A 27,281-nucleotide genomic window follows, 5' to 3' on the forward strand; every position below is an offset into this window, starting at 1 on the left:
TTAAAATACCAAAGAGAGGATTGTTTTGTATAAAATAAAATAAAAAATATATATAAATAAAAAAAGTTGTTAGATAAAATGATATTAGCAAAAAGATAAGGGAATTCAGATTGAAAGGAGAGTGGATGGTGAAGTCAAAATAGAAAAAAGGTCTAAGTTTGGAGAGAACAGAGAAAAAGCACGAGGCCCTAGAATGAGCTAAATAAGGCCTGGACAGCGGTGATGTCATAGAAGAGAAATAGAACTAGAGATGGTGTGGAAGGACCGGATTCCGTGATTCCCTTCATCCTGCTAACCTTTCTGGCTAAGTCTAACATTTTCTGATCTGATAGTCTACGTATTGATAATTAGCCTGTATTGTACACATTCACAGCTTAAAGCTGAATTGCAGTAAAATGGCAAAATTAGAAAAGGTGATAAAAGTTAGTTCAAGAAGAAAAAAAGTATGGAGAGTGAAGTCTTGACAGGTTCGGATGGTGCCTGTGTGGCCGATGTGAAATGGCTAGCTAGTTAGCAGTGGTGCGCGCTAATAGTGTTTCAATCGGTGACGTCACTCGCTCTGAGACCTAGAAGTAGTTGTTCCCCTTGCTCTGCAAGGGCCGCTGCAAGGGAAAACCGGCCACCACTTCCCTCTATTCTATTGGCCACTTAATAATAAGATGACATCCGATCGTGGATTTGCTATCAACGGGACTCTCGTAACTGCAATATTCTCTGTTTTTCTGAAACATGGCTTTCGGACAAGATACCCCGCATGGCTATCCAACTCGATGGATTCTCCATTCTTCGAGCAGACAGGTCATTGGATTCAGGGGAATCCAGAGGTGGAGGGGTATGTCTCTTCATCAACAACAGATGGTGTGCAGACTCTAGTGCAGTGGAAGTCTCTACCTATTGTTCACCCATCTTGGTATACCTGATGGTCAAATGCCGACCATTCTACCTCGTAAGAGAGTTATCTGTTATCGTTACTAATGTACATATTCCACCTCAGGACAACAACAACAACAAGCTGGCACTTAATAAACTGTACGAGGCTATAAACAAGCAGGAAACAATGCACCCGGAGGCTGCTTTTCTTGTTGCCAGCGATTTTTATTCCACGTCAATGCATTTTATGCACGTGAACTCAATGCATTTTATGCACGCATTGACAAAAACAACACCGATCCGTGCATGAGGGTCCCCGCCGTCCCAGAGGACTGGGCGATTTCGCTCTCCGAGGCTGACATGAGTAAGGTTTCTGATTCTGATCAACACTTGCAAGGCTGCAGGGCCGAAAGAGATTCCAGGACGAATTCTCAGAGCATGCGCAGACCACCTGGTAGGCACCTTCACGTTTATTTTCGACCTCTTCTTGTCCCAGCCTGTAATCCCCACGTCTCAAGCTGACCACCATCATTCCTGTTCCCAAGAACTCTAAGGCTACCTGCCAATTTGCATACCACCCCAACAGATCTACAGACGATGCAATCTCAATTGAACTTGAATTGAATTGCCCTCTACCACCTGCACAAGAGGAATACCTATGTGAGAATGCTGTTCATCGACTACAGATCAGAGTTCAACACCATAGTGCCCTCCAAGCTCAGGACCCTGGGACTGAACACCTCCCTCTGCAACTGGACCCTGGACTTCCTGACAGGCTGACCACTGGTCACTATTACTCCTGTTTACAAGCATATATTACCATTAGTATATTACCATAGATATTTATATATTCCTGCCACCAAACACTTTTCAACTCTGATACATGTATATCCTACTCCCAGTCACTTTTTATGACTTTTTATGTATAAACCCACCTCAACTACTCACATTGATTAAGGTACTGACACTGACCTGTATATACAGTGCATTCTGAAAGTATTCAGACCCATTCCATTTTTCCACATTTTGTTACGTTACAGCCTTATTCTAATATTGATTTAAAAAAAGTTCCCCTCATCAATCTAAACACAATACCCCATAATGACAAAGCGAAAAACAGGTTTTTTAAATAAATAAATAACTGAACTACCTTATGTACATAAGTATTCAGACGCTTTGCTATGAGATTTGACATTGAGCTCAGGTGCATCCTGTTTCCATTGGTTATCCTTGAGATGTTCCTACAACTTTATTGGAGTCCACCTGTGGTAAATTCAATTGATCGGACATGATTTGGAAAGGCACACACCTGTCTGTATAGGGTCCCAAAGTTGACAGTGCATGTCAGCAAAAACCAAGCCATGAAGTCGAAGGATTTGTCCGTGATCTAGTGAAGGGTACCAAAAAATGTATGCAGCATCGAAGGTCCCCAAGAACATAGTGGCCTCCATCATTCTTAAATGGAAGAAGTTTGGAACCACCAAGACTCTTTCTAGAGCTGGCCGCCCGGCCAAACTGAGCAATCAGGGGAGAAGGGCCTTGGTCAGGGAGGTGATCAAGAACTTGATGGTCACTCTGACAGAGCTCCAGAGTTCCTCTGTGGAGATGGGAGAACCTTCCAGAAGGACAACCATCTCTGCAGCACTCCACCAATCAGGCCTTTATGGTAGAGTGGCCAGACGAAAGCCACTCCTCAGTAAAAGACACATGACAACCTGCTTGGAGTATGCCAAAAGGCACCTAAAGGACTCTCAGACCATGAGAAACAAGATTCTCTAGTCTGATGAAACCAAGATTGAACTATTTGGCCTGAATGTCAAGCGTCACATCTGGAGGAAACCTGGCACCATCCCTACGGTGAAAGCATGGTGGTGCCAGCATTATGCTGTGGAAATGTTTTTCAGAGGCAGGGACTGGGAGTCAGAATCAATGGTAAGATGAACGGAGCAAATTACAGAGAGATCCTTGATGAAGACCTGCTACAGAGCGCTCAGGACATCAGACTGGGGCGAAGGTTCACCTTCCATCAGGTCAATGACTCTAAGCACACAGCCAAGATAACGCAGGAGTGGCTTCGGGACAAGTCTCTGAATGTCCTTGAGTGGCTCAGCCAGAGCCTGGACTTGAACCCAATCAAACATCTCTGGAGAGACCTGAAAATAGCTTTGCAGCGACACTCCCCATCCAACCTGACAGAGCTTGAGAGGATCTGCAGAGAAGAATGAGAAAAACTCCCCAAATACAGGTGTGCCAAGCTTGTAGCGTCATACCCAAGAAGACTCAAGGTTGTAATTGCTGCCAAAGGTGCTTCAACAAAGTACTGAGTAAAGGGTCTGAATACTTATTTAAATGTGATATATCAGTTTTTATTTGAAATAAAATTGCTACATTTACTAAAAACCTGTTTTTGCTTTGTCATTATGGGGTATTGTGTGTAGATTGATGAAGAAAAAAACTTTCATACAATTTAGAATAAGGCTGTAACGTAACAAAATGTGGAAAAGGTCAAGGGGTCTGAATACATTCCGAATGCACTGTACTTGCATTCTCTTGTTTCTTTAACTCACATCGTAGTTCTTGTGTGGTTTTATTTACATTTTTTATTCTATTTTCTATTATTATCTATATTATTATTATCACTGCATTGTTGGGAATGAGCTCTCAAGGTAAGAATTTCACTGTGCTGTTTTACACCTGTTGTATCATGTGCACGTGGTAAATAAACGTTGAAACTTGAAAGCATCTTTTGAATGCAGTAGACAGTTAGCTATAGCTAACTAGCTAGCTAGCTAGCTGGTTTAGCAAACTAAACAAATCGATCTGGCATCAATTCTGCCACTCTGTTGGTCAAGGCAACTAGATACTGTATATTAGATAAAAATGTAACGCGCTATCAAACACACCCCAAATAAAAACAACACGTAAATCAACTAAATATGCACAATATTTTTCCAGAAGCTCTCAGATAACTCCGCCATTACGGCGCCATGGCTACGGGCCCATGGGCTATGGTCAAAAGTAAAGCACTATATAAGGAATAGGGTGCCATTTGGGAAGCAACAGTCCTATCCTTCTCCGTCCAATCTGACCCTGGGTCAGTTTAGCAGGGACGTGTTGTAGCTACTGTAGTGTGTGCTATGCGCTTTACTGACCATGCACAACTTTCCATTGCAAAACCAAACAAACCACACCATCTCTCTCTCTCTCTCTGTTATTTTTTAAAGTTCAGTCGGTTGATTGAGCCTTTTTCCCTGTAAAAGACTGTAAGCCGCAGCTAGCTCTCTCTGAATATTTCCAGCCATTAACCCTCTGTATAAATCATTTAATGACCAAATAATGAGTTTAATAATGAATCTCCCTTACAAATAATTGTGATTACAATAACCATATTTGGTTGTAAAATCGAAGCTGAGGGAAGAATATGAGGAAATGATGTTGACAGTATGTTTTTACTGTCATGAGCATTAGTTTGATTTCCTTAATGTGCTGTTAAAGGTCCAGATTGTGTCATTGTAGTGTGTGTGTGTGTGTGTGTAACACTATTACCGGTGATGTTGAGGAGGCGTGGCAGGAAGCGGTTCCAGAATGCACACAGCTGGTTCCGCAGGCCCTTGTGGATCTTCAGGGATTCCGTGTTCAGACCCACGTGTTTTTGCTCACTGTTGGTGAACTGGGGCCACTTCCGCCTGTTGTCCACACTGCCATCAAAGTTGATATTGGGGTTACTGGAGAGAGAGAGGTGGGAGAGGGTGGGAGACAGAAAGAGAGAGAATAGATTTAATTAGGGTAGGACAGATTTCAGTGTGCTTCAATAGACACACACACCAACCCATACCCTTTCACAACTCCCCATTTCTCTATCTCCCTCACTCCCCCCTCTCCCCCTCTGTCTTACCCGGTGCGTGCGAAGTTGGCCCAGTATCTCATCATGCGTCGGCTCAGTTTCTCCTCCTCGGCTGTGTAGTTCAGTCTCTTCTCAAGCGGCATGCCGAACACAAACTCTATCTCGTAACCATGGATAACGCCCATCCACTCAGGCCACGCCAGGTTAGACGCACGGTGGTCAAACAGGTACAGGTACACTCCACCTAGAGAGTTTGGAATAGAGCATAGAATGAAATAGAAGATATATCCCCACTCTAGTGTTGTATATATCTCAAACAGGTACACTCCACCTGAGAACAACAGTAGGATAGGAGAGACATTGACATGGAATATTGACACAGGACTTTGAGTTAGACTTTTTGTTTGAACTACTTCAAACTTGAGTTATTCCTTTGAGCACCTAGTGGAGCAAAGGGCCTTAAGAACCAACCATTGTATGACATGAAATAACATCTTTGAAAAACATTCGTGAACCATTCTTACCTTGTGAGTTCCCATCCTTCGTCATGGCCCCTGCGTTGCCCGCTTGTTGCCCATTGTTGGCACCCTGGTTAGAGTGAAACTGGGCATAGCTCCTGGCGAAGTGCTGCAGGGGGCAGATGACATTATGGTCTCCGACCACATCGTCCAGGGCATCACGGTTCTTTACCCCGTTGTTCTCATCAAACCAGTCAGTATACTGCAACACAATACAACTGTATTAATCAATCAATCAATCATATTTATTATATACAATCACTTGTACATCCACGGTTGTCACAAAGTACTGTAACACAATACATGGTCAGACATTAGCGGTTACCCGATTGCCCTCAAGAGGGCATGTAAACTGAACTGCCATGCAAGTGGAGTGTGCTCTGTGCTGTGGTTGCCCTGATTGATACAACTTTTTTAGTCTATGTCACAGCGAACAACTAAAATCTGTCTTCTGGCTTGCCATATCAATTCCCCTTTTCTTTCCAGCACATGGCCCAACCGGGATTCGAACTGGCCACCTTTCGGCTACAGGTCCACCTCCTTAACCGGCTGGGCTACTTACCTGCAGAACGACAGCCTCCTGGCCGATCTCATTGGCATGCGGAACGCTCAGTTTCACGCTTTCCAGGAAGTCCTCGCGCGAGATCAGTGACTCATTGTCCTATGGGGAGTCAATGTAAGGTTTGTGTGAAATTGTATCAGTGACAGTGGAACACACACACACACACACAGGCATGAACGTACAAACACACACACCCATGCTACAAATGCACACACAGAGAAACACACACCAGGCACACACACACACAAATGCACATATGTAGCCGCTCCTCCCCGCACCCCCCCCAAAACACTCCATCCCCTCTCTCTCCTCACGTACCTTGCTGAAGCCGGGGGCTCCATAGAGGAGGAAGAAGGACCCCTCGTCCTGGTTGACCCCCAGCAGGATTTGGGTGTCCTTGAAGTTGCCTGAGCTGAGCATGGCCTCGGGGTTGTCTGGAAGGACCACACCGTCGATGACGGGCACAAAGGAGAAACGGAAGATGGCAGACCACGGCATGACCTGAGAAGACAAAACAAAATGTATTTATTTCACCTTCATTTAACCAGGTAAATAATTGAAAACACATTCCTTACATTACATGTAAATGCATACGTTAAATGTGAACGTAAAACACAAATGTAAACGGAAATGCTATGGAAATGCACATTTAAATGTCAAACGTAACTATAAAAGTAAACATAAATGTAAAACTTAAACCTAAACATAAATGTAATAAATGAATGTACCTGCCACTCCTGGTCAATGAGCTCCTGCGGGGACTTGTTGCGAAGACAGTCCACCAGCTCCGTATCGTTACCCCCAGAGGGGCAGCCGACGAGCTTCCCCAACATGACGGCCCTCCGGTGGGCTTCAGTTGGCGTAACAGTGGCCCAGGGGCAGTTGGGGGCTCCACTCTGGAGGATGGCTCGGGTGAAGGTGGGTCGACTGTCGGGAGACAGGAGGTGCATCCCAACAGAGACTGCTCCGGCACTCTCCCCAAAGATGGTCACCTACGAGTAGTAGTAGTTAATAACAATAATATTGAACTTATAGAGCGCACAAGCTTGCTGACAAACACATTTCCTCTTTATTATCATTACCTGTTTGGGGTTGCCCCCGAATAAGTGTATGTTATCCTGGACCCACTGGAGGGCCATGCGTTGGTCTAAGAGCCCCACGTTCCCAGGGGCCTCTGAGGAGCCGTGGAGAGCCAGGAACCCAAAGGCCCCGATACGGTAGTTCATGGAGACCACCACCACCTTCTCCGAGTGAGCCAGGTAGCGCCCGTCGTACACGTCCAGGGACGATGATCCGCTGAAGAACAATAGAATACAATACAACTTTATTGTCCATATGTTACAGAGACAATGAAAATGCGTTTCCTGCTCAATACCCCCAGATAGCACCTTCATGCGTACACACGAACTTGAAAGGAGCACAGGGTCCTAGCCGCAGTGCAGCATCCCTGGACGGAGAGCATGTTGTACGGTTAAGTGCTTATGAAATGCTGCTGGGATGTGAAAGCCTTTCACTTTTCAGATCAATTCCCTCCTTTCTTCCAGCGCCCTGCCCTCATTTCGAACTGGTAACCTTCCGGCTACAGGTCAAGCTCCTTAGCCCACTGGACTACCTACCTGTAGAACCCTCCTCCGTAGATCCATACCATCACGGTGAGGTTGTGAGGTCTGGGGGAGGTGGGGACCCAGATATTGAGGTAGAGGCAGTCCTCGCTCATCTCCCTGTTGGAATGAAATCAAACTTTATTTAGTAAACATCTAGCTACCACCTGGTATAACAAAACTTTATTTCAAATGAAATCAAACTTTATTTAGTAAACATCTAGCTACCACCTGGTATAACAAAACTTTATTTCAAATGAAATTAAACTTTATTTAACCCCTCTGTGGTGTTCGGGTCTGTGGGACCCATTTTCAATGTTTACTAAACCTGAGACTCATTGGCCTTGGCTTATTAACACATTTTCATTGAGTGCACACTGTGCAGCCCCCTACACATTTATAATACATATGTGGTGTTCGGGTCCACTGGACCCGAGGGTAATAAAAGTGTGTGTGTGTGTAGGTGAAAACAAGTAAAAAGGAAGTAAAAAGGAAACAAAAAGGTTTGCTGTGTGCCTTCACTCTGTCTTCCTCCTCCCTGGGCCTGCTGTTTCAACATAGCACCAAGAACCTGTCTGTCTCCTGCTTTTCTTGGACTCATTACCCTTTGTAGTGTGTGAAATTACACAATATATTGCGGGAACCTGCACAATGTTATTACAATACATTATTTCAATACATTGTAAAAAAAAAAAAAAAAAAACAGTATTTTCCCAACCTCTACCCCAGCCAGGTGCAAATTGGGGGAGGGACACAACAAATAAATAACTTTGCATGTGTGGCTCATTACCACAATCAATCAGTATGACAAAAAAGATCTCTGCTCAACTAGTGTGGAAGGAGCGTCTTCCACTTTGGAAGATGAAGAATTTTCAGAATATGAGGATCATGTCTCTGTCAATTCGGAGTCTGACAGTGAGTTGGAAGAAGAGGATGAGATTGACCCTCAGCCAGCCCCAGGACCAGCCCGTCAGCAGCCAGCTCATCAGCAGCCTGCAGGAGGAGAAATATGGATGTTCAAAAAAATCTTGCCCAAGGAATGAGCCACCCCGCATGGCTGCCAATGTGATAAGGATGCAACCAGGGCCGACGCAGATGGCGGTTACTCATATGCAGGACGTAAAGTCTTCTTTTGAACTGTTCATCTCAGACACCATCCAGAAAATAATTCTGGACTGCACTAATTTGGAGGGAAGGCGTGTTTTTGGAAAGAGATGGACCAAAGTAATTTACATGTATAGTTTGGGGTTCTTATCCTTGCTGGTATTTTCAGATCCAATGGGGAATCCACAGAATCCCCGTGGGATGCAGAAACTGGCAGAGAACTTTTCCTGGCAACAATGTCTCTGGAAAACTTCCAAATTATTTCCGGTATTATCCGCTTCGATAACCGTGACACCAAACCAGCTCGGCGGCAGAGAGACAAGCTAGGTGCAATCAGGTCAGTGTGGGACAAGTGGGTGGACCACCTTCCCCTGTTTTACAATCCTGGGCCCAACATTTCTGTTGATGAGCAGCTTATGCCATTTAGGGGCCGTTGCCCATTCAGGCAGTACATACCATCTAAACCCGCAAAATATGGAATCAAGATCTGGGCTGCCTGTGATGCTGCTTCATCATATGCGTGGAACTTGCAAGTGTATACGGGGAAGCCAGATGGAGGAGCCCCTGAGAAGAACCAAGGGATGCGGGTTGTCCTGGACGTAACACAGGGACTCCGTGGCCACAACATCAAATGCAATAACTTTTTTACTTGGCACAAACTGGGACAGGAGCTCCTCAAGAGGAAGCTGACGATGGTAGGAACAGTACAAAAAAACAAGCCAGAGCTCCCACCTCAGCTGTTGAATACACTGAACAGGCCTATCAATTCCTCTAAGTTTGTGTTCACGGCCGACATGTCCCTAGTGTCCTATGTGCCAAAGAAATACAAAAATGTGGTACTCGTGAGTACGCTGCATAGGGGTGGGAGAATCTGTGGCCAGGAACATCAAAAACCAAAAATCATAATGGATTACAATGCCACAAAAGGAGGGGTGGAGAATTCTTTTTTTAAATTGATTTATTTTTCCCTTTTTCGTGGTATCCAATTGGTAGTGTCTACTGTCTTGTCTCATCGCTGCAACTCCGTACGGACTCAGGAGAGGCGAAGGTCGAGAGCCATGCGTCCTCCGAAACACAACCCAACCTAGCTGCACTGCTTCTTGACACAACGCACATCCTGCCCGGAAGCCAGCCGCACCAATGTGTCAGAGGAAACACCGTACTTCTAGCGACCTGGTCAGCGTGCACTGCACCCGGCCCACCACAGGAGTCGCTAGTGCGCGATGAGACAAGGATATCCCTGCCGGCCAAACCCTCCCTAACCCGGACGACGCTGGGCCAATTGTGCGCCACCCCATGTGCCTCCCGGTCATGGCCGGCTGCGGCAGAGCCTGGGCTCAAACCTTAGAACACTGCACCACCCAGGAGGCTCTCGGGGGTGGAGAATTTAGACAAGCTGGTGACTGGCTTCAGCTGCAAAAGAAGAACCCTATGCTGGCCACTTATGATATTATTCAACATCTTGTACATCTTGGCGTACAACGCGTTTGTCATCTGGATGGCGTTGAACCCAGATTGGAACAGAGGGAAGCTCCAGAGGAGACGGCTCTTTCTCGAGGAAGGAATTGGTAAGACCTCAAATCCAGAGGGGGCAACATATCCCAGGGACCCCAGCTTCTGCAGCCACTGTGAGGATTCAGGAGGAGGATGCTGGTGCCCCATCCGCCCGACCCACAGTACTAACAACTCCAATACCGGAAGTAAGTGTGAGTGATGTTATTGCATGTGTGTGTGTCTGACTCTCTGACTCTCCTACCTGGCCTGCTGTAACTATACATGTGAGTGAGTGAGATGTTAGCAAAATTCTTGAACTAACTGTTTTCCTCATAGATTGCAGCCGGTAGCAACAAGAAGAAGCGCTGCAATGTGTGTGGACCCAAGGACAGGAAGACGCAGTACACATGCATCAAGTGCAAGAGATACATTTGCAACACGCACACAGTAAAACTCTGCCCCTCATTTGGTGTGTAGACCGGCCTTAATTTGTGTTCAATGGGGCTCATTTATCATTCCAAAATGTGTCTTTTCAATTTGTTTAGTTCAAAGCAATAAACATCAATAGTTATGAAAACCTTGTTTCATTTATATTTGTTCAAGATAAACATGATTTATTCCACCCATGTCTTTATTCCACCCATAACGCTTTTATTGATAACTGTGATCTAGCAGAGGTAAATGGCAAATATTAACCATGTATGCTCTCTATATTGCTTGTAATTGATATAAGTCAACATCTAAGTATTTTTACGTAAATAGTTATGGCTGTATTGTTTTAAAAACCCTATAATGTTGTGGGTCCATCAGACCCGCGAACATTGGGTGAATAACAAAAACATGAACACCACACAAGGGTTAAAGTGCATTTAAAATCGCAAACATACTTTAAAGTAAAATAAGGAAATTAAGTAAAAGCAAACAAGTAGCAATAAAATAGATTAATAATGCAACATTTAAATAAAATGCATCCTAAATGGCACCCTATTCCCTACAAGGTGCACTACTTTCAAGTCCAAATGAGGGGGACACTATGAAGCAAGCTAGATCTAGTCAGGTTTTTATGAAGCTAGCCAGCTTCCGTTAGCGTCAAATTAAAGATCAGGCTATATCCGTACGACAAAGGTGGATATTGATGGCGCAACCCACTGCTTACTTGAGCCTGCTCGAGCTAGGTTTGTAACTGTGCGTTCATGTCGCAGTTGGCTAATCGAAAGCCCAACTCTTCAATTGAGAAAATGCTGAAACATCAATCCACGGGCGAGAGAGGGACACATTCATTTGTGCCAAAATCAAAATGAAAGAAAAGTTATTTTGCAGGCTACGGTGTGAAATAGACTTTTATAAGTGCTGTCTTTCTGTTATTACCTATTGTTAAGGCCGTATTTGGTGTGCTTCTCAATACACAAGCATCTTTTTTCCCCCACCTATTATACATTTACTGTATTAAGTCACGCGTGACGTTTCAAAAGCATTCTGTCATTACTAAACGTGCAATGTGATACATGCCAATTTTTTACACACAAAAAACCTTTGATGAATACAATATTGAATTAGTCATCTTTCTCAAATGAAGGGGATGATGATGCAATCTTTGCGAGAGGGAGGAAACCTGATTTCATTGGTCCTCAATTCGTGGCTCAGTTACTTCATTCGGGATACATGAAGTTAGCCTTGAGTTAGCCTGCCCTGGAGCAGGTTAGTTCAGAAGGATTTGTTGCCATTGAAAATGACCTCGCTAAAAGGTGAGTCACTTTCGTGGTACGGGTTATCCTAAATTAAACTCAGAGTTGACTAAAGTTACCTTGCTAACTCCTCAAACCTGATTTGTAGTATACTCCTCTGGTCAAAAGTAGTGCACTAAATAGGGAATAGAGCGCAATTTGGAACCCAAACAAAGGATGTCTTAAACAATAGACCTCTTAAGAGTTTCGCATCTCGGAAACCTGGAAAATGTCAACGTAAAAGAAATGTAAACCTGTTGGGGTTCCACATCTCGGTTCCCTGGAACCCGGGGAAAGAGGTGTCAACGAACTGGTAGCAGGCGTTGGGGTAGGAGCTTGCTTCGAACAGGTCCGACCATGGCTTCTTGGGCTCCGCCTTTCGGAAGCGCTTCTTGCCCAGTGGGGGCTCCGCGAATGGGATTCCGAGGAAAGCGGTCACGTGACTCCGGTCCGGCGTCGGTAGGCGGACACCGCGGACACGTCCTGCCCGCATGGAGACAATGAGTTCCGGAGAGTCACTCTGGGAAGAAGAAGAGGAGGCGAGGAGAGAGAGGAGGAAGAAGGGGAGGAGGAAGACGATGGAGGTATGCATGGCGCTGTTGTTGTTGTTTGCTGATTGTTTACTTCTTGGTTCTGACGTTAGGTAGTCGGAGGTGTGTGGTCTCTGTTCTGTCTGGAGTCCCTCAGATCTGTAGGAGAGAGGAGCAGAGGGAGAGAGAGGAAACGTGATTAGGAGAAAGAGAGTGACAGAGAACAGATGACACAAAGGAGAGAGGGAGATCGAGAGAGAGGAAAAGGGATATAAATACAAGCAGATATATATGGAGAAAGGGAGTTGCGTGTTGGAAAGAGGGAGAGCTTGGGAAAAAAACAGTGGGGCTTGATAGTATTTACTAAGCAGGTATTTACTAAGCATGTATTTACTAAGCAACGGCACGAGGTCGGGTTTAGAGAAAGAGGACAAGAGGCGAAGGAAAAGAAAGAACATAAGCAATATTAAATATTGAAGGAAACTCTACACCACAAGGCACCCTATAGTCGGAGGAATCTAATTAATCAAACCAACTGTGTTGATATGACTGTAAGGATCTCTAAAACGCACACACGCAGCCATGCAAGCGCTAACATGCAATCACGCACACACAAACCTGTGAGGTTGTAAGTTGTTGTTTTTGTTTTGCCGATGCGTGGTTGCCATAGCGACGGGATTAGTTTGGGAGTCACAGTTGGGGATAGGGGGTACATGACTTTCACTGCAGCTGTGTGTGTGTGTGTATGTGTGTGTGTGTGGTGTGTGTGTGGTGTGTGTGTGTGTGTGTGTGTGTGTGTGTGTGTGTGTGTGTGTGTGTGTGTGTGTGTGTGTATGTGTGTGTGTGTACTATTTCGGCTTCTCTTTCTCTTCGCTGTATGTTTGTTCTATTTTTGGTGGTGTCACATCTCTCCGATCACACACACACACACCACACACACACACACACACACACACACACACACACCACACACACACACACACACACACACACACACACACACACACACACACACACACACACACACACACACACACACACACACACACACACAAACAGTCACAGACACACACACTGCATCCTCTTTCTCATGCAGGCCAACTGTACGCTTATATGGCATCATCAGATACAGTCAGGTCCAAAATGATTGGCACCCTTGATAAAGACGAGCAAAAAAAGACTGTATAAAGTAAATAATACAAGTACTGAGCTATATTTGCGCTCAAAACATTGGAAATGGTATACTTTTTCACTAATACATTTAATCAGAGAAAAGATTTTGTTTAATTAAGTAAAATTATATACACTACCGTTCAAAAGTTTGGGGTCACTTAGAAATGTCCTTGTTTTTTGAAAGACAGGCACATTTTTTTGTCCATTAAATAACATCAAATTGATCAGAAATACAGTGTAGACATTGTTAATGTTGTAAATGACTATTGCAGCTGGAAATGGCAGATTTTTAATGGAATATCTACATAAGGCGTATGGACGCCCATTATCAGCAACCATCACTCCTGTGTTCCAATGGCACGTTGTGTTAGCTAACCCAGTTTATTCTTTTAAAAGGCTAATTGATCTTAAGAACACTTTTGCAATTATGTTAGCACAGCTGAAAAATGTTGTTCTGATTAAAGAAGCAATAAAACTGGCCTTCTTTAGACTAGTTGAGTATCTGGAGCATCAGCATTTGTGGGTTTGATTACAGGCTCAAAATGGACAGAAACAAATAATTTTCTGAACTCATCAGTTTATTCTTGTTCTGAGAAATGAAGGCTATTCCATGCGAGAAATTGCCAAGAAACTGAAGATCTCGTACAACGCTGTGTACTACTCCTTTCACAGAACAGCGCAAACGGGCTCTAACCAGAATAGAAAGAGGAGTGGGAGGCGCCGGTGCACGAATGAGCAAGAGGACAAAGTACATTAAGTGTCTAGTTTGAGAAACAGACGCCTCACAAGTCCTCAAATGGCAGCTTCAATAAATAGTACCCGCAAAACACCAGTCTCAACGTCAACAGTGAAGAGGCGACCCGGGATGCTGGCCTTCTAGGCAAAGTTCCTCTGTCCTGTGTCAGTGTTCTTTTGCCCATCTTAATCTTTTCTTTCTTTTTATTGGCCAGTCTGAGATATGGCTTTTTCTTTGCAACTCTGCCTAGAAGGCCAGCATCCCGGAGTCGCCTCTTCACTGTTGACAATTTTATGTTATTTAATGGACGAAAAATGTGCTTTTCTTTCAAAAACAAGGACATTTCTAAGTCAACCCAAACTTTTGAACAGTAGTGTATATTACAAAAATAGCAGTCAAAATTATTGCCACCCCTGCTTTCAATAATCTAGCACCCTTTCATTGTGAGGATAACGACTTTTTCTAAGACTTTTATGAGGTTGGAGAACACGTTGGGAGGGATCCTAGACCATTCCTCCATACAGAATCTTTCCAAACCACAGGTTTTCAATGGGGTTCAAGTCTGGAGACTGAGATGGCCATTGCAAAATGTAGATTTTTGTGATCAATTAACCATTTCTTTGTGAATTTTTATTAGTACTTGGTTCTTTCTCTAAAATGTCCAGGTACTTTAACAAGGACCCCAGGATCAGTGGAAGCAAATTAGCCCCATAACATCAAAGATCCACCACTATATTTTACGGTAGGTATGAGGTACTTTTCGGCTTATGCTTTTGTTTTCCAACGCCAAACCCACCACTAGTGTGCATGGCCAAAAAGCTCTATTTTCATGTCATATGACCATATCACTGGTTACAATCCAACGCCCAATGCAGTTTATCAAACGACCTGTCTGCAACTGCCTGCCAATGGCAGAGATGAAAAGACAGGAAAGGACCCACTCCCCTTCCCCACCACGTTCAGGAATTTAAAAATGACACTCCCTATCGCCACTAAACGGCGGGACATTGGAAATAATCCATTTCAAGGGACTCCCGCCAACCTGCAACAAACAGAGCTGGGACTTTATGACTTACGAGAACACTTTTCGGAAGTATATTCATTACATGAGTATCTAGTGTGGAAGGCGAGAACTTGGACTGATGCTATGCTTATTGTGTTGTAGAAATGTTTAAGTGATGCGTGTATCCATTGATCTCAGTGGATGAAAACTGATTGTCACGTTCGTCGTTTGGATGAAGAGAGGAGGACCAAGGCGCAGCGTGATAAGAATACATTCTTCTATTTATTTAACGAAACGAAGAACACTTAAACAAACTATGCAAAACAACAAACGAACGTGAAGCTATATATTAAACAAGTGCAGACACAGGCAACTTACATATAGACAATAACCCACGAAATACCCAACGGAATATGGCTGCCTAAATATGGTTCCCAATCAGAGACAACGATAAACAGCTGCTTCTAATTGAGAACCAATCTAGGCAACCATAGACATACAAACACCTAGACTAGTAAACACCCCATAAACATACAAAACACCTAGACAAGACAAAACACATACATCCCCCATGTCACACCCTGACCTAACCAAAATAATAATGAAAACAAAGATAACTAAGGTCAGGGCGTGACACTGATATTCCCTTGTGGATTATTGGATATTATTAGTGCACGAAAGGACATTTTAGGACCTCGACCCGGAGCCACTGCAGAATTGACATAAGCTGCATTCACTGTTGTCTTTTTCATCCCTAGAATCAATGCTTGGTTTGAGTGTGTAAATCTGTGTGTACTTCAGTAGATAGATTTCAGATAGGAAGTTAAGTGGAACAACTGCACATTTTGGGAGGAAGGAGAGATAATTGGGACATAGCCCATGTTCAGTCTTGAAGGAAACTCAACTACCTCAATATATACATTACAGTATATACAGTACACTGAGTATACCAAACATTAGGAACACCTTCCCTTCTCCTGTTGACCTCAGAACAGCCTCAATTCATCGGGGCATAGTCTCTGCAGGCGGTCCTCAGGCATGCTGGCCCATGTCGACTCCAATGCTTCCCACAGATGTGTCAAGTTGGCTGGATGTCCTTTGGTAAGTGGACCATTCTTGATACATACGGGAAACTGTTGAGCATGAAAACCCAGCACCGTTGCAGTTCTTGACACAAACCGGTGCTCCTGGCACCTGGTACCATACCCCGTTCAAAGACACTTAAATATTTTGTCTTGCATGTCTCAATTGACTCGAGGCTTAAAAATCCTTCCTTAACCTTGTCTCCTCCCCTTCAACTACACTGATTGAATTGGATTTAACAAGAGACATCAATCAGGGATCATAGCTTTCACCTGGTCAGTCTGTCATTGAAAGGGCAAGTGTTCTTAATGTTTTGTATACTCAGTGTATAATACTGTAGTAGGCCATAGGAGAACCACGTTGAGGCAATCCATTGTTACCCACGTAACCATTTCATGATATTGACATTAGAATGAGACCACACACAGCAAACAATACAGGCCTTAGTGACTGTGTGTGTGTGTGCGTGCGTGCGTGCGTGTGTGTCAGGGATGGGCATTTGACATTAATATCATGAAAAAAATGTGATATCCAGATAGTTAAAATATTAAAGAAATCTTGACTCTTGACCAATCGGTAGTTTTGGCTAAAAGCAACAGTGATATATTTTAAATGTCATGGTGTTTTAAATGTCATGGTGTGTCCTTGTAGGTAACAATGTCACAAGGATCATCTAATTCAATTTATAAACAGCGCTTTTTCATCGTCAAAATAGACACCGACTCAAGTAATCAAATGCCAACGTCCGTTCGGATATTAGGTGAACCGTGTCCCTCCCTAGTGTGTGTGTGTGTGTGTGTGTGTGTGTGTGTGTGTGTGTGTGTGTGTGTGTGTGTGTGTGTGTGTGTGTGTGTGTGTGTGTGGTCACTGGTCAGGCTACAGTACACTCATGATGTCTAGTCAGTAGACTGGACACCCTATACTCTTCTCAAATGTAGGATGAGCTAAGTGAGGACTGACTTAAGGGGGGGGTGAAGGAGTGAGAGAGAGTGTGTGTGTGTGTTTGATTTATGTGTGTGTAAGACTGTGTGTGTGTTTGAGAATGCATCTGTGTCTGGGTAGATACTAGGGAGCGCCAAAGAAAGACTACAGGATGCAGGTTGGCTAGTCTGGGGCTGCTTCCCCAATTGCATCGTATTCCCTATTTTTGCGCTAGTTGTACCTGCACCAAAACGTTTCCTTCATAGCTTGTTCTCCATCTTTTTTTTTTAAACAGGGAGCCCATTTTTTCCCCAGCACTTTTATTTCCACGACTGATCAAAACTAATTTCTCATGGCTCCCTCTTTTCTCTGCAGCAGACAAATGTTGAGCAATATGTTTGGAACATCGAGTCGCGATAAAAACCCAGTATCGAATCGCAATACATATAGAATCGTGAGACTCGCAATAATTATCGTATCGGCACCTAAGTATCATGATAATATCGTGAGGTCACTGGCAATTCCCAGTCCTTCTATTTAGTACACTATGTTTCATCAGAACTCAATAGGGCTCTAGTGAAAAGTAGGGGAATAGGGTGCTATTTGGGATACAACCTGGGTGTCTCAATTGAGTTATTAATATCTGAAAGGACAGCTGAGGGGCGGAAGTGGGGGAGGGAGGGGTGAGGAGGAGGAGGAGGGAGTGAAGGGGGAGAGGGGAATGAGAGGGGTGTCCGTTCTAGAATTAGCTCCTGGAATCTGTGTATGAAGTTCACAGGGGGATATGTTTCAGTGTGGGGGTTTACACCGCCGTCATATATACGTTATGCGTACGCGCTCTTCTCTCTCAGGCGTCTGTCTATCTCTTTCTCTCCTTCCGTCTCTCCGTCACTCCCTTTCTCTCGCTCTCTCCATCTCTCTCCCTCTCGTTCTCTGCCTGAGCCTCAGTGTGAACTCTGGCTTGGTTGCTGTGGAAACGCTGGGCCCACACCACCTACTGCATCCTCTCTGTCCATCTCTTTACCTCCTCCTCCTCTCTTCCTCCCTTTTTCTCTCTCTCGCCCTCCTCTGCCGCGGCCTCTTTCTATTTTCACTCACCATCTCTTCACCTACTCCCTCTCTCTCTTTCTCTCTTCCCTCACCATGTCCATCTCATCTCTGATTCTCTCTTCATCTCCCACTAGCACTCTCTCTTCCTTACTCTCTTCTCATTTTTCTCGCCGCCCATCGCTCTTTCTGCTAATGCAAACTCCCTGTTCGACCTATGAATCCTCTCTCCATTCTATACCCACACTTCTGTCTCTCCGTCTTTCTCTGTCCTTCCCCCGTCTCTCCTTTATCTCTATCCATCTCTTTCTGCTCCATTATGTGTTCTTAGAGCTTTTCCTGTATGTCTTCCTTCATGCGATCTTAATTCAACTCCACACACACACACTGTCACAGTATATATCCCTAAGGGACTGAATACATTCCAATTCCATCCACCCGACACACACACACAGTGCACGAGAGATCAAGTGCCACTAGCAGCAATGGCACTGGTGACATCACCGTACAGTCATCGGTCTAGTAGTTCCACTGTCTTGCTTTTGAGAGACGGTGGATAGGCCCATATTGGCCTACTAGTATACTATCCTGTAAAGTACAAGTTAGGCAATAGAGCTACTGTATAAGCCTTATAGCGAGAGACAGTGGCCTAGTACTTCTGTACTGTAATGTAGATCAACGATAATTTCAGCTTTGTTCATTTGTAATGAATGACCATGCTGATGTTGATCTATATCAGGGATGGGGAACTTTGACGGGGGCCACAAAAATCTGAACTCCACATGATGGGCCGCAATTGCTCGCGGGTCTGCGTACTCACGCACACACAAACAGTCATCTTTGCCTTTCGTGAGGAACACGCCCCAATCTGTCACTCTGGGTGACATGGAAGATGAGCGGCACAGGAATCGCTGGAATTTTCCATTTCGTGATTCGCACGGCTAATGTTTCACCCACCAGACTCTTTACACACACACACAAACACAAACCGGTATTGGAGGTAGGCAACAATGCATTATACTGTACAAAGAGTCTATTGGCTATCCAATATAGGCCTATTTCGTTGAAGATAAAACTGGTTACGGGATCAGATGGATCAGAGTAGAGAGAGTAGAGTAGATTAGAATAAAATAGAATCTGAATATGAACTTGCCTACTCATCACAACAATACTAGACATGGGCAGGCAGGGTCCTGGGCGGCGCGCAATCAGGAAAATACCATTAGGCCCAACCACCTCTCCAGGGAGTACAGTGGTTGCTACAGCAAATGACAGAGTGGGCTTATCTAGATTGTATCAACATGTAGTAGAATGATTGAAGATAGATTTGGGTCTGTGGGGGCCTGGGGAACAGAACCAGCGTGATGTTCTACAAATAAGCATGCTTCCCAAAACAAACTAACGACAACTGTTGACCCTGGGGGCTATAAAATAGTTCCGTTTTAGCCCAATGGATGATGTCATCTTTTGATGACATAATTTCCAATATGAAACTGTAGGCCTGTAAGCGATTAAACAATGTAAAGACTATTCAAGTTTAGTTTAAAAAAATTACGGCCAGTAAAGTTGAATAGTCTATACCACAGCCAACCGCGCTAACTAACATTGGAATATTTTAAGTGTTCACGTGAGTCTGTGATGTTTTCTGGGGTGTGTCTTTTAGCGATTCTAGGGGCAATACATGGACAGTTGTTGCGCGCGACCCCCTCACGCTTTTAATCAAAAGTATAGATATATCTATCAATCAATCTAGGCCTATCTATCGATCAATCTGTCTGTCGTTCTCTACGGAGTAGCCTACGGGCATTTCCATGTAAAAGGACCCATGAGCACCAACATGTGAAGTTCATATGAGCATGTCAAATTGGGTGTCAAATGAAAGATAAGAGTCTATGTTTTGGGCATAGATACATTTTTCAACCTTTTTCCATCTTAAAAGTGCGGCATAAGTAAAGGCTTTTATTTCTGGTTAAACAGATAGAAAAGGGGTCTTCGGAAACATCTACTCGAAAAAGTCTTCAAACGTATCAGAAATACATCAAAACAATCACGTTAAATGTAAAGACCCCTGCCAACTAATATCAACGCATATTTAGTTTGGGAGAAATTGTTTACCTTCTGTAAGTCTAAGAAATATTGGCTTGTAATTCTGTTACCAAAAACCCACGTATCTTTATGTGGAGGGAGGATAATGAAAGTTTAGAGAAGTAACAAGTAATGGTAGACCTAACAATTAATTATAGTGATTTTACTTATATAAATTTTGTTTATAAATTATTAAGTAATTAAAACTTGTAATTATGTTACAAAATTGGTAATGGAATTACGTAAAAATCAGTAACGGAATTACTGCAGCTGAATTTGGCTACAATGGGAAATCTTAATAGTCACAAACCACAAGTTGGGTCACCTGCTACTGTCCTCCGTTCCACTGGCATACTGTTATGTTCAGCACATAACTGTTTTCTTTCTGTTTCTGTCGTCTTGTGGTTAAACCAAGAGTGTTAAAACAGTCTGAGTCTGGACAACCCCTCCCTCTCTCTCTCTGCCTTTCTCTCTCATTCTCCAGTGAAGGTCACCTCTCCCAGCTCTTACTGCCACCTACCCATGAACCCCCTCTCTTTCCATTTACTGTAACCAGCATCCTCACCCACCGAGCACCGACCGACGCCAGACGTCCACGGACATTGAATTTTTTTTTAAATTTGGTCAGTCAACCCTGGCCTTGATGTTAACGTCCACAGACAAACCGGACTGGACCAAATCTGAACCTATCATAGACGTACAGAACCAGTCAAAAGTTTGGACACACATACAGTGCCTTGCAAAAGTATTCATTTCCCTTGGTGTTTTTCCTATTTTGTTGCATTACAACCTGTAATTTAAACAGATTTTTGGGGGGATTTCATGTAACGGACATAAACAAAATAGTCCAAATTGGTGAAGTGAAATGAAAAAAATAACTTGTTTCAAAAAATTCGAAACAATTTAAAACGGAAAAGTGGTGCGTGCATATGTATTCACCCCCTTTGCTATGAAGCCCCTAAATAAGATCTGGTGCAAAAAATTACCTTCAGAAGTCACATAATTAGTTAAATAAAGTCCACCTGTGTGCAATCTAAGTGTCAAATGATCTGTCACATGATCTCAGTATATATACACCTGTTCTGAAAGGCCAAAGAGTCTGCAACACCACTAAGCAAGGGGCACCACCAAGCAAGCGGCACTATGAAGACCAAGCAGCTCTCCAAACAGGTCAGGGACAAAGTTGCAGAGAAGTACAGATCAGGGTTGGGTTATAAAAAAATATCTGAAACTTTGAACATCCCACGGAGCACCATTAAATCCATTATTAAAAAATGTAAAGAATATGACACCACAACAAACCTGCCAAGAGAGGGCCGCACACTAAAACTCATAGACCAGGCAAGGAAAGACAACAAACAAAGAGGCTGCAAAGCTCCACAGCGGAGATTGGAGTATCTGTCCATAGGACCACTTTAAGCCGTCCACTCCACAGAGCTGGGCTTTACGGGAGAGTGGCCAGAAAAAGCCATTGCTTAAAGACAAAAATAAGCAAACACGTTTGGTGTTTGCCAAAAGGCATGTGGGAGACTCCCCAAACATATGGAAGATGGTACTCTGGTCAGATGAGACTAAAATGTAGCTTTTTGGCCATCAAGGAAAATGTCTGGCGCAAACCCAACACCTCTCATCACCCTGAGAACACCATGCCCAGTGAAGCATGGTGTTGGCAGCATCATGCTGTGGGGATGTTTTTCATCGGCAGGGACTGGGAAACTGGTCAGAATTGAAGGAATGATGGAGGGCGCTAAATACAGAGAAATTCTTGAGGGAAACCTGTTTCAGTCTTCCAGAGATTTGAGACTGGGACGGAGGTTCACCTTCCAGCAGGACAATGACCCTAAGCATACTGCTAAAGCAACAATCGAGTGGTTTAAGGGGAAACATTTAAATGTCTTGGAATGGCCTAGTCAAAGCCCAGACCTCAATCCAATTGAGAATCTGTGGTATGACTTAAAAATTGCTGTACACCAGATCAAATCAAATTTTATTGGTCACATACACAAGGTTAGCAGATGTTAATGCGAGTGTAAATGCTTGTGCTTCTAGTTCCGACCGTGCAGGAATATCTAACAAGTAATCTAACAATTTCACAATAGCTACCATATACACACAAGTGTAAAGGAATGAATAAGAATATGTACATATAAATATATGGATGAGTGATGGCTGTGCGGCATAGGCAAGATGCAGTAGATGGTATAGAGTACAGTATATACATCTGAGATAAGTCTTTTAGGGTATGTAAACATTATACACTGCTCAAAAAAATAAAGGGAACACTAAAATAACACATCCTAGATCTGAATGAATGAAATATTCTTATTAAATACTTTTTTCTTTACATAGTTGAATGTGCTGACAACAAAATCACACAAAAATGATCAATGGAAATCAAATTTATCAACCCATGGAGGTCTGGATTTGGAGTCACACTCAAAATTAAAGTGGAAAACCACACTACAGGCTGATCCAACTTTGATGTAATGTCCTTAAAACAAGTCAAAATGAGGCTCAGTAGTGTGTGTGGCCTCCACCGTGCCTGTATGACCTCCCTACAACGCCCTGGGCATGCTCCTGATGAGGTGGCGGATTGGTCTCCTGAGGATCTCCTCCCAGACCTGGACTAAAGCATCCCGCCAACTCCTGGACAGTCTGTGGTGCAACGTGGCGTTGGTGGATGGAGCGAGACATGATGTCCCAGATGTGCTCAATTGGATTCAGGTCTGGGGAACGGGCGGTCCATGCATCGAATGCCTTCCTCTTGCAGGAACTGCTGACACACTCCAGCCACATGAGTCTAGCATTGTCTTGCTACATTAGGAACCCAGGGCCAACCGCACCAGCATTATGCGTCTCATCAAAAGGGATGGTGAAGTGGTGTATGGGCCTATCCCACCCGTTCTCTTCAAATGAAGCCAGACAGTTGGTTTGAAACTACTAGACCCAGACATGATGTCTCATGGTGACGATCCTCATCTTCGGGTGATGTGTAACCTTAATGGGCCAGTGGCGAGGGATGTCCCGGAGTTTGTTTTGGCCATTGTGCTGCTAGGTGCGCACTTTGATCTCTCGTCTGCCACTGTTGGGACACATGTCTCTGGGTATCCTACTTCTGATACGAGCACGACTGCGAGGGCTGTTTTCTGCGTGTTTGCTGAGTTTGTTCTATATTTTTGTGGTGTTATGTTTCGGGCTGTGAATGTAGCTTGGTGCATGCTCTGCCGCCACCCCAAAGAAAAGAATAAGAGAGAAAGGATAGAAGAAAAGAAAGAAGAAAGAGGAAGTAGAAGAAGAAGAAAAGAGAGAGAAAGAAAGAAAGAGAGAAAGAAAAGAGAAGAAAGAGAAGAAGAGAATTGAAGGAGAATCTTGGAGATAAAGGAGAAAGAAGATAGATAGAAGAAAAGAAATAAGTGAGGAAAGAAAATAATAAAGGAGTAGAATATGTATAGGAATTACGAGATCAGCAGACAAGAACGAAGAAGCAAGAACAGACAATGATTAAGAGAAAGAAAGAGAGAAGAGGAATAAGGAAAGATAGAAGAGAAGAGAAAGAAGAAGAGAGAGGATAAAAGAAAACAGAAGAGTATTTTTTTGACTTTGGTATGACAAGGCCACCCCCACACACATGACTGGGACCCACCGCCAAACCGGTCATGCTGGAAGGATGTGCAGGCAGCAGACGTTTTCTCCACGCGCGGCTCCAGACTCTGGTTCACGTCTGTCACGTGAGCTCAGTGTGAACCTGCTTTTCATCTGGACGAGCACAGGGGGGGCCTCAGTGGCGAATTTGCCGTAGTCTGTGGTGTTCTCTGGCAAAATGCCAAACGTCCTGGCACTGAGGTGTTTGGGCTGTAACACAACCCCCACCTGTGGGACGTTCGGCGCCCTCCATACCACCCTCATTGGAGGTCTGTTTTCTGACCGTTTGAGGCAGACCACAATGCACATTTGTGGCCTGCTTAGGAGGTCATTTTGCAGCGAGCCTCTGGTCAAGTAGCTCCTGCCTCCCTCATCCTCCTTGCACACCAAGCAGGGCAGAGGAGAGATTGGAGTAGCGGTCCTGCTGGGCTGGTGAGTGATGAGATTGATCCCTGACCTACAGCACGTCTTCCTGATGGATAGTCATGGCCTAGGTTCCTCTGGTTCGACCGGTGATTGCAGTGTAGCGCCTCACATGCTCTGGACACTTACGCTGACCAGACACAGCAAACCCTTCTTGCCCACAGCTCGCATTGATGTGCCATCCTGGATGAGCTGCACTCACCTGAGCACTGTGTGCGGTTGTAGATCCGCGTCTTCATATCTACGCGACTAGAAGCTGAAAAGGCACGGCGCACAGCATTCAAAATGACATGAGAAAACACAGCTCAGGAGGAGGCATAGGAATGTAGGAGATTTGGTTCTGTGGTCGAGCCACGCTAGCAGAAACCAGCTCATCTTTAAGTTTGAGGGATGTCTTGGCTTAATGTGGCGGCGTATAATTCGCACACCTGAGTATATTCTATATGCACATTTGCACAACAGCATGTGAAATTTCTTGTCAATCAGTGTTGCTTCCTAAGTGGCAGTTTGATTTCACAGAAGTGTGATTGACTTGGAGTTACATTGTGTTGTTTAAGTGTTCCTTTATTTTTTTTAGGCAGTGTATAAAGTGGCATTGTTTAAAGTGACTAGTAATACATTTATTACATCCAATTTTTTATTATTAAAGTGGCTAGAGATTTGAGTCAGTATGTTGGCAGCAGCCACTCAATGTTAGTGATGGCTGTTTAACAGTCTGATGGCCTTGAGATAGAAGCTGTTTTTCAGTCTCTCGTCCAGCTTTGATGCACCTGTACTGACCTGCCTTCTGGATGATAGCGGGTTGAACAGGCAGTGGCTGTTCACCAGTGGAACCCATCCAACTTGAAGGAGCTGGAGCAGTTTTGCATTGAAGAATGGGCAAAAATCCCATGGCTAGATGTGCCAAGCTTATAGAGACTACCCAAGAGACTTGCAGCTGTAGTTGCTGCAAAAGGTGGCTCTACAAAGTAGTAACTTTGGGGGGTGAATAGTTACGCACGCTCAAGTTTCAGTTTTTTGTCTTACTTCTTGTTGTTTCACAATAAAAAGATTTTGCATCTTCAAAGTGGTAGGCATGTTGTGTAAATCAAATTATACAAATCTATTTAATTCCAGGTTGTAAGGCAACAAAATAGGAAAAATGCCAAGGGGCGTGAGATACTTCGCAAGTCACTATACTAATTCAGGGTTTTTCTTTACTTTACTATTTCTACATTGTAGACAAATAGTGAAGCATCAAAACTATGGAATAACACATATGGAATCATGTAGTAACGAGAAAAGTGTAAAGCAAATAGAAAATTAGATTTTAGATTCTTCAAAGTAGCCACCATTTGCTTGATGACAGCTTTACACACTCTCAACCAGCTTCATGAGGTAGTCACTTGGAATACATTTCAATTAACAGGTGTGCCTTGTTAAAAATGATTTGTGGAATTCCTTTCCCTTAATGCATATGAGCCAATTCAGTTGTGTTTGAAGACCAAAAAAAAAAAAAAAATAAAGGTAGAGAGAGAACAGAAGGGGGGGAATAGAAAACCCAAAAAAAAAAAAAAAAAAAAAAAAGAAGTGAAAAAGAAGAAACCAAAAAAGTTGGTGTATCAGAAAAGACCCAGCAATCCAGTATCCTACTGGCAGCTCGAGGAAAATACAACAAAGAGAAACAACAGGTCCATCATTACTTAAGACATGAAGGTTCAGGTCCAGTCAATCCAGGAGGAGGGCGAAGGAACTTTCTTAAAACGAGAGAGATGGGAAAAGTTAGAAAGAACGGGGTTAGGAATTCGTGATGCAAGGAGAGTATGCGAGGTAAAGAAGAAAGTCGGCAAAAAAAATAGGAAACACCGATCAGCGCTGAGGATTGAAACTTGCCTCGTTCATCAGATTTGAGCGACCGCGCCACAGGAATGGGAAGACCCAGAGTTACCTCTGCTACAGAGTACAAGTTCGATTGGGAAGGGTGTTTGAACAACTGCACCTCAGACGGCAGCCCAGAGGTATAACCCATTCTATGCGCTACTAGTCAGCTTATCAAGGTTAGCAGACCAAGACCAGTAGTCTCACAACATGAGCAACTGGCTTCAGGCAGGGACGACGGAATTCGGAGAGGCGAGAGAGATGGAGAAGCGGTAGTGAAGTAAGGACCTGCGAGAAGTAGGGTGAATGCTGTCGCACAAAGAAAGAACAGCAGACGGTACTAAAGGACACCAATAAGCAGAAGAGACTGGATTAAGCTTGAGATGCCCGAAGACCAGACGCACAGCAACTGAGAGGGAGCATATAGACCACCGAGTTGGGCAGAATCGTGTCGTACGTGTCTGGTTCAATGATGTATGTGTTCCAAATTGAGATCTCTGTGCTCGGGTTGTGCTCAATCACCAACTCCCCCGCTATCTTGAACATAGTGAGTATTGCCCCCTAGTAGATAGCGTGTTACATTACACAGGATGTTCCAGGAGCTAATCATATAGATACGGGATCCACCACCCTGCGTCCATTCCCCTCTCCCCTTCACTTCCCTCCTCCTCCTCTCGTACCCCCCGCTGCCACTCCCCCACTTGACCGCCACATGCAGCTGTCCTTTCAGAGTCATTAATAACTCAATGAGACACCCAGGTTGTAATCCTTACGATTGATACCCTCTTTTTCCCCTACTTTCACTAAGAGCCCTATTATTCTCGATGATAACATTAGTGCTATCTACAATAGAAGGACTGGGAGAATTGCCATGATCCTCACTTTATCATATACTTACTGGTGCCGATACGAAATTATTGCGAGTCTCGACGCATTTCTATAGTATTGCGATCTAATACTGTTTTTATCGCGACTCGAGATAGTCCAAACCATATTGCTAACATTTTGTCTGCTGAGAAAGGGAGAGGGAGCCATTTGAGAAAATTAGTTTTTTTGATCGAGTG

General features: G+C 44.0%; 1 protein-coding gene across 2 annotated transcripts in view; it reads right to left on the reverse strand.

The window, feature by feature from the left end:
• The window catches only part of ache (acetylcholinesterase (Yt blood group)), a 40,159-nt gene that overhangs the window by 4,132 nt on the left and 8,746 nt on the right, over positions 1-27,281 (reverse strand). For both annotated transcript variants that reach the window (XM_023970767.3, XM_070435139.1), the window contains exons 2-10: positions 11,972-12,406; positions 7,411-7,515; positions 6,877-7,090; positions 6,523-6,786; positions 6,113-6,295; positions 5,795-5,893; positions 5,239-5,434; positions 4,766-4,958; positions 4,417-4,595 (exon numbers count right to left, since the gene is read on the reverse strand). In XM_023970767.3, coding sequence (XP_023826535.1) covers positions 4,417-4,595; positions 4,766-4,958; positions 5,239-5,434; positions 5,795-5,893; positions 6,113-6,295; positions 6,523-6,786; positions 6,877-7,090; positions 7,411-7,515; positions 11,972-12,309 — 1,771 coding nt within the window. In that variant the 5' untranslated portion in view covers positions 12,310-12,406. The remainder of the gene's footprint in view (positions 1-4,416; positions 4,596-4,765; positions 4,959-5,238; positions 5,435-5,794; positions 5,894-6,112; positions 6,296-6,522; positions 6,787-6,876; positions 7,091-7,410; positions 7,516-11,971; positions 12,407-27,281) is intronic.

Source organism: Salvelinus sp. IW2-2015, linkage group LG3, assembly GCF_002910315.2.
Source record: "Salvelinus sp. IW2-2015 linkage group LG3, ASM291031v2, whole genome shotgun sequence".
Classification (NCBI taxonomy): Eukaryota; Metazoa; Chordata; class Actinopteri; order Salmoniformes; family Salmonidae; genus Salvelinus; species Salvelinus sp. IW2-2015.